This window comes from Canis aureus, chromosome 3 (assembly GCF_053574225.1).
Source record: "Canis aureus isolate CA01 chromosome 3, VMU_Caureus_v.1.0, whole genome shotgun sequence".
Taxonomy (NCBI): Eukaryota; Metazoa; Chordata; class Mammalia; order Carnivora; family Canidae; genus Canis; species Canis aureus.
The window spans coordinates 23675250-23690260 of record NC_135613.1 but is presented as its reverse complement, the minus strand read 5'-3'; the positions used below and the strand labels follow the sequence as shown (position 1 = coordinate 23690260).

General features: G+C 59.1%; 1 protein-coding gene across 1 annotated transcript in view; it reads left to right on the top strand.

The window, feature by feature from the left end:
• The window catches only part of SLC7A5 (solute carrier family 7 member 5), a 32472-nt gene that overhangs the window by 5989 nt on the left and 11472 nt on the right, over window positions 1–15011 (top strand). Inside the window, exon 2 of the mRNA XM_077891090.1 lies at window positions 6511–6636. Within this exon, the coding sequence (XP_077747216.1) occupies window positions 6511–6636 (126 nt within the window). The remainder of the gene's footprint in view (window positions 1–6510; window positions 6637–15011) is intronic.

The window sequence follows — 15011 nt, the reverse complement described above, 5'->3', positions numbered from 1 at the left end:
CATCCTGCAGGGGCCTGGGTGGGGCTCTGTCCCGGGCCTTGTCCCCAGCCCTCAGGTTCTGTAAGTCCCTGGGGCTGTGTGACTTTCAACGAGTCAGACAACTTCTCTGAGCTCCATTTACCCAACTAGCAGATGAGGATCTGAGACTGGATGCTCCACGGTTCCCTCAACCCGCAGGTACTGTGACCACAGCAGGTTTTCCTTCCTCCTTCTTCAGTAAAACTGCTGGAGGAGCAGAGGGAGTGGGGAGGGAGTCTCCGGGCCACAGGGGAGAGCCCGAAGCACCGAGTCTCCTGAGCAACAGCCTGGTCTGTCCTGAGCAGATCTTCACGCTTGGCAGTGACTGGTCGGTTTATCAGGAGCCCTTGGTGGGGTGCTGGACAGTGCGTTCATGTGCTCATTCACTCCTCCAGCAGCTATGCGGAGGCCGGCTCAGACACCCTGAGTAACCTGCCCAGCATCACACAGCATGTCAGGACTCGAGGTGACTTCAGAGCCAAGGAGGGGGCTCACCCTCCAGTGTGTCCTGGCCGTTCTTGGGGCAGGTGGTCCCTGAGTCCTGCTCTCCAGGACTGGTGCCTCAGAAAAGCCTGATGAAGCAGACGCCACTCTGTGCGGGGTCTCCTGCTGCCCCAGGACTCGGGCGGCTGGCTGGTGGCTTTCCGAGCTGATGAAATCTACCCCTTGCTGGTGTGTTTGAATGTGTCAGCCCCTTGAATGTGAATGCCTCCGGGCCTGGTGAGCTCCGTGGTCACATTAAAGATGGGAAAAAATATGGAGACACATGTTCCAGGGCTGGTGGTGGGGAATTTGAAAATGTGACGCTGGCCTACCAGTAATTTGCACAGAGAAGCAGTGAATCCACAAGACTGGGGGCAGGGGGCTCGAGAGCCAGTGTTCCTGCTCGGCCTCTCCCACAGGCAGTGACCTCTTGGCTGAGGGAGCCTTGGGCCCTGTCTGTACAACTTCCTGCCCCTGGGTGGGTCTGGAGCAGGGCCGTCGACCTGACCTGGCTCCGTGTTCTAACACGTTCCAGGGGGGAGGTTGGCCTTGTCAGGTGCTCTGGGGTACCGTCAGGTCATGGACATTTGTTGCCTTGCAGCCAGCAAAGGTGAAGTCACCCTCCGGTTCTCCAAATGGGCTCTCTGGGCCAGCAGCACGGGTGTCCCTGGGGGCAGTTAGGAATGCAGACGCTCAGGCCCCACCCAGGCCTGCCAATCAGAAGCTATGGGGTGGGGCCCCACCAACGGTCCTGCAAGGCCCTCAGGGACTCTGGAATGCCAGGGAGTGTGAGATCCTATCTGTTCCTGGAATGGTGTGCTCGGTGGGGGAGGCCCAGATGATCATGGCTGTCTGGCTGCCTGTGCGGAGGGGGCTCATGGTGAGCCCAGAGGACCTCCAGGGGCAGGAAGGTGGTGCTGATGACTGGGCACCCACACTCTCCGGGCCCCTGCGTGTGCTGGGTGGGTTTGCATAAGGAGGGGGAAGGCAGGACAAGATCCTGCGGAGCAGCCAAGCACCCCCCGTTGGTGGCTGCCCTGCCAGCTGCCTGGGCCGTGCCAGCCTCTGCTCGGTGCCTGAGCAAGCCCACAGCCCCTGGCTGCTGCCCTAGGAGCCTGCCCACCTGCCACCAAGGCTTTGGGTCTAAACATAGAGTGAGCGCTGTGATGTTGACCTGGGGCAGCGTGGGGGACAGGCTCCAGGTTGGCAGGCTGCCTGGTTGCCTGGGCCTGGGTCTTGGGTCCGCTTGGACCCCGCTTAGGTCACAGCCATCAGCTGGCATTGCTTTCTGGGGGACCAGGCTGGCGGAGCCTCCTGGAATTGTGCTGCTGGGGGACCACTTCCTCGCCCTGCTGGCGAAGCTCTAGGTCAGACAGCACTCATTTGCCTGTTGTTGCCATCTCAGCCCCATCTGGCCATCTTCTGCCCCATGTGAGGTGGCATCGCTCACACGCCCGATTGTCTTTGCCCTAAAATCATACACAGAAAGCACCCTTTTTAGAGAGACCCATTCCAGTGGCTCCTAAGCAGGACTCTGGCAGTGAGGTTCTAGGCCTGGGGTCTCTGACCCTTGGGCTCTTCCATCAGGGTGGGGGTGGCAAGGTGGACAGTCCCTGCAGAGCCTTGGGATGGGGTGGGCTCCATCACTGCAGCCCCCTGGGAGGGGGGCATTGGACTGATTTCCGGACCAGTAAGAACCAGCCAGCACCTGGATGCTGTGTGTTGGGTGGTTCTGTCGGGCTTACTTGTGACCTTTCCCCTGGTGTGCTTGACCTCAAGTCAGCGGAGGGGGTAGGGTCAGCCTTCCACCCAGGCTGTGCCGAAGGCACTGAATGATAGAGTGAGTCTGTGTCAGGTGCTCGTGCACTGCTCTTGTTATCAAGATCCTTGCTGATTTGGGTACCAGCATCCACAAAGTCCTGAGGAAGCACAGCCCTGGTTACAGGGTCCGATACGTCCGTCAGCATTTCACCCTCACTTGGTGTGGTTTTTGTGTTTTGTTTTGGTACTTTTAAATGAAAACAGGCTCCCCTTGCCTGTCAGCCCTGCCCCCATGGGTGAGTACATTCAACACGAGGCTGCTGTCTGGGAGAAGTCCGGTCTGTGGTGGATGATTGGGGTACCTGGCAGTGCTCGGGGGTGAGAGATCAGGTGCGGCCAGGCCAGGGAGGGAGCCTTTGAGTCCTGTTCAGAAAACTGCCTTCCCAGAGGCAGAGGCCAGGGCTCAGAAGTGGCTGGTGCCCCGTGTGCCGGTGTTGAGTGTGCCCTCCCTGCTCAGCACCTTGCTCTGTGCCCTGCTGTGCCCTTGTGAAGTCTGCAGCATGGGGGCCCTGCCTGGGATGGGGAAGCCACTGTGAGGGGTGTCCTGAGTCACGTACGTCAAGCACCACCCGTGGCAGCACCGCCGGGCACCCCACGCTTGGGGCTGGGGAAGGCATCTTGTCAAGGTCCACACCACGGTGGTGGGTGTTGCTGAGGCTACGCAGGGTGCTCCTCTAGCTGCGAGGTGTTCCAGGTCACAGCAGGATGGGGATGGGACACACACAAACCTAAAGGGCAGTGAGGCAAGCCCCGGGCCAGCCTGCCCCTGTGGTCCGCAGGCAGCCCAGCGCCAGCTTATCGACCTGGCCCCAGCTGTCACCACATGGGAGCACAGTGAGCTTATCTGGGGGTGCCAGTGTGGGGAGCCTTCCCAACAGCACCTCTGCCTCTGTCAGCCAGAGGGCCCGTGCCCCGCTGTTACCTGTCCACCCCACTCATGCAGCACAGGAGCTTTCTCCTTGTCCCTAGGGCGTGGAGGGCCCATGACAACACCGCTCGCCCTCAGCACCGCCTGTCCTTACCCTCAGGATGCCAGTGTCCCCATCAGAAACAAGAGAGAGCCTCCCCTCCTGAAGGCATCTTGTCAAGGTCTGGGAGCTGCAGGCCAGGCAGCCAAGATGCACAACCAGCTTCTGCTGAGGCCAGAAGACAGTGGGCTCCTGATGAATGCATTTATTTACTTAAGATTATATTTCAATTTGAAACTTTTTGAGAAAGGAATACCGTGGAGGATACTAAAGCGTTTGTTTATTCATTGGCCAAAGTCAGTGAACATTAAAGTTTCATCAAATGTTTCAGTTCTTCTTTTTATAAAAGAAATAGAGTGTTACAGGGTCCTCCCCCGCTTGTTCCGTGGCCGGGTCCCCGCCCCACCTTGCCTGTCTGTGACTTGGTTATTTTGAATGTGTCGCAGCTGCGTCAGAGTGAACAGAGGCTCCCTGCCACCTGCTGGGCAGGGCCCAGGGTGCTTTAAGGGGAACGGCGGGTCAGGTCTGGGCATGGGCGGGGTGTGCACCACTTGTTGGACGGCAGTGGTGTGGAAAAGGAGGGACCCTGGGCCTCTGTCCTGGCCCACGACCACTAGGACGAGCGCAGCATTTGTGGGCACCACAGTAGGACAGACCATGCGCTGGGGGCTCTGGGCAAGCTTGCTCCCCTTCCAGGAACCTGAATTGTCCTCTGTGAAATGGGAGAAGGGGTGGAAAGACCCCAGAGGAGCACGTGGACTGGAGGTGGCAGGCAGAGCTGGCTGCGCAGGGCTGACAGTGCTGTTCCTGGAGCCTGTGGCAGTGGCAGTGGCAGTGGCAGCGGCAGCAGCAGCAGCGTGTGCAGCCAGGAGACCAGCCTGCCGGAAGCCGCGTTGGGCAGAGTGGCCAGCAGGCGGGGCGGGGGAGAGCTGCCTCCCAGCGCACAGGCAACGCCTCCCCCGCCGCCCTGCCTCCCTGAGGCATGAATGGGGGACTGATGCAATGAGCAGGCCTCTTGCCAGAGGCGCATCTGCGTCCAGAGTGCTAGCCACCTGTGCCTGGTGAGGAAGGGCCAGAGGCATCTGTGCCCCTGTGGGCGGGCTCACCCATAAGGAAGTTTGAGGCTGTCCCAGAAAGCCCCCAGCCTCACCCTCTTGCTGTGCTGCAGCTCCTTGGGATCGGGTGGCAGGAAGGAACAGGCCCCCCGAGGCCCTTCCATCCCAATCCCAGCCACACGGCAGGTTGGACCAGTAGCACTGGACTGCAAGCATTCCCCTGGAAGCCTAGGAAGAGGAATTCTGCTACTTCTCCTCTGCCTGCCCTCCACTGCGATCACTGTGGGGATGTCAGAGGGACCCCAGAGGCCTCCATCTCAGTCCAGGGTCTGCCCCTAACACCCTGGGACAGGGGGCCACTCTGAGCCTCCGTTTTCTCTTCTGTGCCGAGAGTGGCAGTGCTGACATGGTTTATACAGGACAGCCATGTCGCCGTTGGTTCTGAGGGCCTGGACTGAGCACGTGCCCCCTCCCTGGGGGCCACACAGTGACGGTCCCCGTGCTGTTTGCCCTGCGCGCACATCAGCCCCTCATCCGAGCCTTTCCTGGCCAGGCTTGCTCCTATTTCTGGAGCCCCACCTCCCCAAGGCAGCTCATTTTACTGCACGCCTGGCAGGTGCATATCACAGGCTTGGAGCCCCAGGGGCGCAGCCGGGGTCCAGGCCGGCCCATGTGCTGTCACTCCCACTGCAGGGAACCCCTGAGTATTTCACCTCTGGCGTGGCAGCTGGAAGCCACTACTTTCAGGGCAGAATGCAGTCGTGGTCAGCCGTTGCATCAGCCAGAGCCCGGAGCCGCCGGGGAGCATGGCAGCGGGGGAGGGGTGCTGTTAAGGTGTCAGTCTGTTTCCTGGAGCAATAAGCAGGTGGCAGGGTGAGCACTCTGGGAGACTTCCTGCTTCGCTTCTACCTGCCTCTCCTACTGCCGGGTCTTAACCAGTTCATCAGTGCAGATTGATTTCTTTGGGTCTTACTCCTCAAATTGTAAAATTACATTTATTTAGGTGGGGAAAGAAGCCACCTGGCGTCTGCCGGTCCTGGGTCCGTTCTGCGTGAAAAGAGAAGAGACGTGCAGACTTTCCCAGTTTCTTATGTTAAGGGTGGCCCTTGGAGAAGTGGCAGGTGTGGGGGGCCCGTGGACAGGTCCTTCCCAGGTCCACGGCCTGCCGGTTAGGGTCAGTCCCAGCCTCCCAGAAAGGCAGGTTTCCTGGTGTGAGCACTCCCCTGATGGCGGGCACCTGCCTTCCAGCAGCAGAGAGCACCTGAGAGCGCTCCAGGCAGAAACAGTGAATGGAAGGTCTGGGTGTCACGTACCTGTTGCCTTTGCTTTTGTACAGAATTGCTTCACTGTAAGTGGCTGTGACAGTCCCTGCTCACCTGACACATCAGCATATGGATGGCTCTGCTCTGGCTCAGGGCCTGGGGGTTTCACGGGGGGCCTGCCTGTGCGTGTCCGGGCATGTGTGGAGCTCGGCTTAGTGGCCCACTGTGCCCCCTTGCACCCCCAGCCCCATGTCCACCCCCCTCCACCCCCCCGTCTGTGATTGGTTGGTAGCATTTGCTGTTCAAACAGCCCTGGGATTGGAGCTGGCCCAGGGAGCTGGCCTGTTGTCCTGTACCTGCTGGGCCCACCTCACCCCCACCCTGGGCTCCGCCTCCCCTGCAGTCCCAGTTTCATGTGTCACGATTGCCCCCACGGTACCCCCTCTTGGCTCATGGAATGGGTTCATGCTACACAGTACCTTCCTCACCGGTCTCCCCTGTGGGACTCTAGAAGGTTCTCTGTACTGAAAGGAACCTGGTGGGCTGTGTGGACAGCTAAGCTGTGCTGAAATGGTGAGAGGTGCCCGCCTGGTGAGCACAGCTCTGTCCAGTGGCTCTGAGGTGCAGCAGGTGGGGTAGGGGTGGGGCAGGACGTGGCTGGGGTCAGTGGGAGGCTCACATTCCTTCACTAAAACTCTTCATAGCAGCCAGGGGCATGTGGGATCATAGCTTTTTTGAGCCAAGAAGTGTGGTTCTCAGCCTCTGACCTTGAGCATGGAGAGCCATCGGTTATAGCAGAACAAGGCCCAGAAGGGAGAGCCACTAGGGGGGCTGCCCCCCGCCAGCCTGCCCGCATACCCTGTGGCCCGTCCCACGGAGCTTACTGCTGCCCTCTCTCCACAGTGCTGCTCACGGCCGTGAACTGTTACAGCGTGAAGGCCGCCACCCGGGTCCAGGATGCCTTCGCTGCCGCCAAGCTCCTGGCACTGGCCTTGATCATTCTGCTTGGCTTCATCCAGATCGGGAAGGGTGAGTGCAAGCTCTGGGCGCCCTGACAGGTGTCCTGTGCAGCCCTGCTGGGCTGGGGGAGGCAGGTGGTCCCCGTGCCCCATTGCCCCTGGCCAAAAGTCTGCCGTGCCAGCAGGCGGGGTTTCACACAAGCCAGTGACACTGTCCGGTGAGAGGTGCTGACATCACAGAGGCTAAACATCACCCAGAAATTTAAATCCCACCCTGTCCCCAACAAACGCCACTCCTACCCACACAGGAGGGCAGGGGTAGGATGGTGACACGGCGGTTCACAGAGGGACCTCAGGGCTGCATCCTGCACATGGAGAGCAAGGCAGGATGGGACTGTTCCCGAGGCAGATCTCACACATGGGAGCACAAATCTCAGTGCCTGTTGGGCGAAGTGTGGCCGTCCCTGGGGAGGATGGAGGATATCCCAGCCCCAGCATTGGGCCATGCTGACCCTTCCCCCATGGTCCACCACTTTGTCTTATCTGTGTGGGTCACCCATGCTGTGGCACTTGGTGGCAGCACGTCCTCTCGGTGCTGGGAATGGAAGTATGGTTTCTCCAGCAGGGTGGGCGTCTGCTTGGCCTTCACAGACCAGCGATCCCACGGGGGCTGGCACCAGGCGACCTTCTGAGGGCCCCTTCACAGAGGGTCACCATGAGGATGCGCAGCCATGTGTGTGGGGGGGACATGCAGAGGCACGGCCTCGTTCTGTGTCCCTGAGTGCTCTCAGAGCCCTGGGGTATGGGAAGGCTACATACTTTCCCATATCCTGTGCCCCCAGCTCTGCAGTGGTGCCGCTAGCTGCTTCACCCTGTTTCAGAGGCAGCTCAGAGCAGCTCCTGTGGAAAGAGCCAGGACATGGGCTGGGTCTGCATCCTCCAAGATCCCCTGCCAACACAGGGCTGTGTGCCCCTCTTGTGCTGGGGACCCCACACGGGCCTCTGTGGGCGTCCTCACCCCAGCCACCCTCTTGCCGTGCTTCAGTGCTGGCTTGCTATGAATTGAGTGGGCACAAAACCCGTGATGGCCTGTATCTGCGGTGTCCTCCAGGCGTCTGCCTCTGATACCCAGAAATCTGCTCTGTGGTTCCAGGCTCTCTCCTCCCTTTGCTGTAATGGCCATGCGGGGCCCCACACTTTGTATGAACCCAGCATCCACAGGCTGTGGGCCTCAAAGGGGGGGTATTCATGATGCAGGAACATACAGGCCCTCTGGGCGGGAGAGAAGCCCACTTGCCGGTCTACACTGACCTAGTAACATGGAAGCAAGAATCCAGATAACTCGGGCAGACGGGCTCTGTTGATTATTTAAACATGTGAAGCTTTGGCTCTGGCACCTAACGAGAACCCAGCACCCATGAGCCATGATCGTCATCAGCATCGAGGGGAGAGTTCCACCTGATTTCCAGACCACTTTCCGTGGCAGATGGGTCACTGCTTCAGGAGCTGACCTTCAGCCTGGGAGCATGTTAGATTACTTTCCTGCCCCGGGTGAGCTGACCCTAGGGCTAAGAGGGGTGGGATCTGGCCTGAGTCTGTGCCTTTGTTGCTCCGGATGCTTCCCCAGCACCCAAAGTGCCTTTCTACGGCTCCAGGGTCCAGTGTCCTCTGGAGACAAGACTTTGTCTTCCTGCTTATCTCTCGAGTCTTGAGGACCCTGGTCAGGCTAAGTAACCCTGCAGCGCCGTGAAGAGGTTGGCCGGGCAGGACCTGGCGGACAAGACTGTGCAGCCAGGAAGCGTGTCATCTGATAGAAGGTTTGCTTGCGAAGGTATTTGCTCGGCCAGTACGATTAGCTACAGACTGATGAGGAATGTGCAGGGGGTGACCTGACTTTTGTAAAAACAAATTTTGCTGGGGATAGCAAAGAGCTTTTGTTCGACTAGAATACCTAATATGTTTATCATTCTGTTGCTGTCGAAAACATCCTCCCCTGAAGCAGTTCTTCTCTGAACATGGGATATGGCTCCTGGTTTTCTTGGGGAGATTTGTGTTGATCTCAGATGAATGCCTTCCCTTCTAGGGACACACCGTGGACCTCCTTCCCCAATAGAATCTGTGGTCTGACTCTTCTCCCCTTGGGCAGCTGCCCATTGCTGTATCCCTGGGGCAGGAGGGCCCGGACCCTTGGGATGGGGGTGCGGCTCAGTGCTGCTCAGATTACCCTCTGACTATGCCACATCATTGCACAGACCCTGGCTGCCCCGCTCCACCTGGCACTGAGGGGGTAGGTCTTCCTCCCCCACCGAGCACCCGTGGGCCCCGAGGGCTGCAGGGGGGTTTGAGCCCAGCTGGCCATCGGTCAGCCACTGGGCCTCTGCTGGGCTCATTCCCTTGAGACCCATGAGCAATCTGCATTTGTCCTTCCCACAATCTTTCACCAGAACCTTCTGAGGCCCTGAGTGTGATGCTACACTGAGCCCCAACTAGGACTTGGCCTTGTTGGCCAGAGCTCAGCTGTGGGGTGGGGATACCAGACGGCACATGAACAGGAGAATTTCAGACAGGCGGATGGGGCGCCAGCCCAGACCAGGACTTGAGGTGGGAGGGAGCAGCTCGATGAAGGCACAGAGTCAGGGACAAAGGGACTGCTCTGCATGGCCCTAGGCTGGGATCTTGATGTGGGAGCAGCTCAGCAGCCCTGTGGCTGGGGGTAGGGGTGCCCACAGTGTCGGGCATGCAGGCCTGGCGCCATGTGAGGTGTTTAGATTTGCTCCCAGCATTTTCGGAAAGGGAGACAGAGCTCAGGTCAGCATTTCAGATCTGTGGGTGGGGTGGCTGGGCCAAGGAGGCTGCAGACAAGCAGGCAGAGAGAGTGGGAGGCTTGTACTTGCCAGCTGCCTCGCCCTGCTTTGTCCCTTTACATCTGTCACCTCTTTACTTAGGATATCCCACAGGGGCCACAGCCTATGGTCAGGCTGTTCCCAAGACCAGAGATGGGAGTGGGGTGTGGAAGGTGCGTCCCTCTGCCTAGGTCTTTGCCAGAGGACACACAATGGCACCCTTGTGGCTTTGCTTCGCTGCAGCATCGGTGGGAGAGTGGTTACAGTGTGGACTGCCCAGTTGTACAGATAAAAACGGCCTCTAGAGCGCTTCCTTCCTCCCACACTGCGTCTCAGCAGGATATCCTCTGCGGAAGGAGGCCGTGGGAGGCCAGGTCTCTGTGCATCAAGCAGTCCTGCCCCCCAGGTCCCTGCCCCCGAGCCATGCACAGCTCCCATGAGCTCACCCTGTTGCTGGGACATTGGCCCCAATCGCCAGGAGACATGCGTGTGGTTTGCACTGCAAGAGGAGGCTCCTGAACCCCCTGTTGATTATCTCCTATGTCCCAAAGTGACAGGGTCATCTCAGAATTGGGGGAGCACAGGAGACAGCCCAACAGGAAGGGGCAAGCCCTTGCAGCAGGCAGCCCTGTGAAGTGGACTCTCTGAGGGAGGGGACAGGCATCTTAGGTCTCCCCTTGCAGAGGACTTCAGAGCCCATTTCACAGGGGCTTGGGGTCATGTTGGGACTGCAGGGTGCTCTAGCAGGGGGCCATGTAGGGCCAGGATTTGGTTCTCCACACTGGTCACCTGTGTCCCAGGAGCAGGGATGGGGCCGTGGGGTAGGGTAGGGTCGTCACCTGGTGGCTGGTGCCCCGTGGCCTATCTGCTCCTCACTGAGTGTCCATCCAGAGCAGCAGATCACAGGGCCACCGTGGGAAGACATCGAGGCAGGTTTGGTTGTTTCTTCCCCTGGATGTTCTTTGGTAATTTTTTTTAAAGATTTATTTGAGAAAGAGAAAATGTGAGCAGGGGAAGGAGCAGAGGGAGAGGGAGAGAGCATCCCAAGCAGACTCCCCCCACCCCCCACCCCCCACCCCCCGCCGCCCAAGCACGGAGCCTGATGAGGGGGGGCTCCATTCCACCACCCTGAGACCATGACCTGAGCCAAGATCACGAGTCAGATACTCAACTGCCTGAACCATCCAGGCGCCTCTGTTCTTTGATAATTTTTAATTGAAGCTTTTTTGTTGGGCCTGTGCACGCCTCTGCACTAATTCAGCATCCAGAATCATAACAGATTTGAGATCACATGCTTTGCTTGTGCTGCCCTGCGGCATGAAATCAGTCAGGAGAGTTGGGCTCTTTCCCACTGTGGCCCTCGGCTCAGCCCTGCAGCCAGCCAGGCGGACGGAAGTGCAGGGGGAATGGTGGGTGGTGGCCAGAGCCCTGCACTGGGCACGGTTAGGTCTCAGGGGTCTCCTGTAGCCTTCCCGGGGAGAGAAGGCCCTTTCCAATTGAATTGGAGGTTTGCTGGCTTCCATGGGGCCAGCTCCTCCAGGGACAGGTGTTGGACAGGTGAGCATGCACTGACCTCCCATCAACCTCCCCAAACCCAGATTCTTGCCCCATTACCATTGGCAGACATCAGGCAGAGCCAGAGGACGGGCAGCGAGCAGACACCTAGTGTTCAACCCGGGGTAGGCAGATGGGAAAGAGGAGCATCCTCTCCGAGGACAGAACCAGACCCCCGTCGCCATACTGGCTGCCCAAGCCTGTTAGAGCACCAGTCACACAGAGCTCACTCGCCAGGTGGGACTCAGAGCCCCAAAGCCTGTGGTCCCACACATGACAGCCCATTCTACAGAGCAGGAGCCTGAGGCCAAACACCTCCTCCCTTGGCTGGTGATTGCAAAGCAGGATCCAGGCCACACCTTGTCCTGGCCACATCCACACACAGTGGAAACCACGAAGTCTGACCTGGTGAGTGAGGCCCAGGGGTCCGTCTGCAAACAATGTCCTGTTGTATCCTCATGGTTCTGGGGGACGAAAGTCCAATGTCAGGGCTGTACTCCTCTGAAATTCGTTGGGGGATCTCTCCTTGTCAGCCCAGCTCCTGATGGTCCCCGAGCTTGTGCTGCACCTCTCGGACCTCTCTGGCTCATCCCTGTGGCCCCTTCCTATATCCTGTAAGGACAGTCGTGGGCTTCAGGGCCCTCTCCTCATCTGTGATCTCATCTCCACATCCTGACGTTAACTCCATCTTCAAAGACCTGTTTCCAAACCAGGCCACATTCAGAGGTTCCAGGTTGACACGAGTTCTTGGGGGGACCCTGTTCACATCTCATGACATAAATGAGTGTCCCATGGAACCCCAGAGGGATAGAGTGGGACCAGAAGCAGAAGGTTCCAGCATGGTGGATATTCCCCCGTTTGGGGCTGACTTTCTCACAGTGTTCCTGTCCCAGGAGGGGTGCCCCAGGGCTGCTCTGGCTATGGGAAAGCAGTGGGTGGGTTGGGGCCTCGCCAGCCCCAAGGTTCTGGGATTTGCTGCTGCTGCCTCTACCGCCCGTCTCCAGATCGGGACGTTGACAGGCTCCAGGGGCCCTGGAGAAGCCCTGATGAGCATCAGACCAGGCCTTTCCCCCATGTAGAGAGGCCAGGCAGGCCCTGTGGGGAGCATTGGTCCAGTCAGCAGCCATGGGGCTGGCACGCTCCCTGGGCGGGAAGAAGGCCCACTCCTGTCCCCACGTGCTCGGAGCTGCTGGACACCCGTTGATGGTTCCTGGGGCTGTGTCTGGGTGACACAGGAATTTGGGCTGGCTTCCCCGAGACTGTCCTCTGGGGCCTTGGAGCATTCCCACCCCAATTACCCCAGTTCTCAAAAGGGGTCCCAGTGGGCGGGAGGCAGGCCCTGCTGTGACATTGCAGTTTGCCAACAGGCCCAGCATCTGGTTGTGCACTGGCATTCCCTTTCCCGCGGCCCTTCTGGGAGAGTACTGTCAGTGGCTGCATTCTAGGGCTGGAAGAGGCAGACTTGAAGGTACGGGGGCTACGGGGCACTTGCCTGCAATGCAGGTGAGCAGAGGGTCGGAACCCACCCTGAGCTGACCTCCCTTCTCTTTGGACAGCAGGTTAGAGGTAGCTTTGAGGTCTGCATAGAAGCCCCAGACAAGGGGTGATGGCACAGGGGACTCCGTTAAACTGTGGGGTCCTGAGGTGCTTATCCCCCACTCTTGAAGCCAGCAGGAGGACCTGAACTTCTCTCTGCCCATCACGATCATATTCTTGCCTGCTCTCGGAGTGACATAGAGCTACAGGGTAGCTTGGAGCACGGTGGCCTTCCGGGGGACTTGTCATTCATCTGTGTCCGATGCACCCCGACTGTGGGAGCCGTGGCCTGTAGGCCAAGCATGTGTCATTACCCTCCAGAGCTGCAGAGCCCTGCCCTGTGTTGCTGCCATCCGGGTTAGCTGCCCTCTGCATCCCAGAGAGTGGAGCAGCACTGCTTGCCTCCATGCACCAGTGCACCCCCACCCCAGCCCTGACAATCCCAGGTGTCTCCAGGTATCGCCAAATGCCCCCTGGTTGCAGAGGACAGGTGGGTGGTTGGGACTACACGTGGATTTTAGAACCTGCCCTCCCCCAGGAGGGCTCCACGTCTCCTCTGCGCCCCTGCTCACCACCTCAGTGGCCCTGGGCAAGGCACAGCTGCTAACACCCATCATGAAGCAGAGGTGTGGCTGCCTCACCCGCTTCTCGCTGGAGCCAGCCTGGAGATGGGTGGGCCCTCCTGCCAATTCTGCAAACCTCCTTAAAGCCCCCCTGCAGTTAGGGCTCCAGCCCCAGCAGGACACCAGGGCAGCGAGGGCAGGCGTGGCCCCTGTCTCTTAGCGGCCACCCAGACCCAGTGCCTGCTCCCTGGTGCCTTCGAGAAGGAGGGGCAGCATGCTTGGCCGGCATTTGGTCAGGAGCCTGGAGAAGCTATGGTCCTCCCTTCTGGGCTGGTGTCCAACACAGGCTAGTCTGAACAAACCCAGGAGCCCTGCAGGGGCGCATATGTGCCTCCCCCTCTGGACAGTTGACTTGCAGATCCCTCCCTTGTCTCTAGGGTGCGGCATGCTGCGTTTATGGGAGATGATCGGGTGAGTGACAGCCCAGAGGAACTTGGCAGAGGGTTGATTGGCAGCCACATCCTTGGCAGAGCTTTGCATGTTCCCTCACCCCACGCCAGGGGAGAAACTGGGTCTACCGGTCACGCTCAGTGCTGCAGGGTCTGGGAGTGTGGTCCCTCTGTGCACCTGGCTGCCTGCTTTCCTCCAAAGGACTTGGGGCACCTCGCAGGCAGGTAATGGGCTCTCAGATGACCAGGGAAGGTCCCAGCAGATGGCCCAGCCACACTTGTCCTAGGAGTAGAAGTCTCTGTGGGCTGTTTGGGAGGGGACTGGCTGAGGCCCCCAGGGAGATCCTTCCATCTGTGTTTGGTCAGGGCAGCTAGTATTTTCTTGGAGTTTTAGATGCTGTAAAATCAGGCTGTAAATGTAGACAGTACTGTTGTACATCAGGAATTCCACCCCCAGTATGACCATCTCAGGGAGACGACTGTGTATGTCCCAGCTCTGAGCTGGTAGCCACAGTGGGAGTAGCGCCTGCGGGAAACTGAGGCTGCACAGACCTTCTCGAGGCTGAAAGCACCTGCTTCTTACACGCCTTGAATTTCATCCCTGCCCCAGTGCTGTACCCCTGGTAGCCAGGGACCCTCTGGGCACCCACGTTTTACATCTCCTGTACCAGGCTTTGGTGGAACCCCAAAGCCACAAAAGCAACAGCCATCCCTCTGCATGGAATGTCTCCGACCCACATGTGCACACACGTGAATACACGGTACACACATGTGCACACACAGTGTCACTACTTCAGGTGGGAGCCAGTTTTAACAGCTGCACCAAAATCTATATCACTACATATGGGGGAAAAAACTTTACTTTGAGTAACAGACAGGATACATAGAGGTGTACTTCAGTAGGAAATGGAGTAGATCAATGAGAAAGTATAGGCTCCAGACACCCGTGTAGTACGTGGAGGGGCCTTTATCGTGGAAAGCCTCCCATGCTCCAGAAGTGGCTGTGGGACTCGGACCTGCAGTCCTCAGCAAGTCTGGGGGAGTGGGAGCCGTCTCAGCGGGTTCCTCCAGACTCTTAGGGGCAGCCGGGCCATTCTGGGAGGAGTGGGGTGGTGTAGACTCGGGCTCAAGCACGAGGTGAGTCTCCAGTCGTGGTCCTGGATCCCATGCACGTGGGCGCTTGCCCAGCCCCAGGGCAGATAGCCTGAGCCACCGTTTCTCTAGCTGTTGGATAGTAGACGTACGTGGACAAGGCCGGGGGAAGTGGCAGTGCTCTGCAGGTGTGAGGGAGTGCACATTCCGGCCTGTTTCCATGGGGGAGCCACCAGGAGGGAGCCCAGAGGGGCTCTGGGTGCTGTTGGATGAAGGGTATGTTGTCCTGAGCCAGCTCTCTGCACCGCCCCCGGCCACCCAGGCTGCTGACTACCCTGTGACCAGGCAGTCCCAGGACCTGGGCCTCCTAGACAGGTCCCATGCGCCTGGGTGAGGTGCCGGCCACCC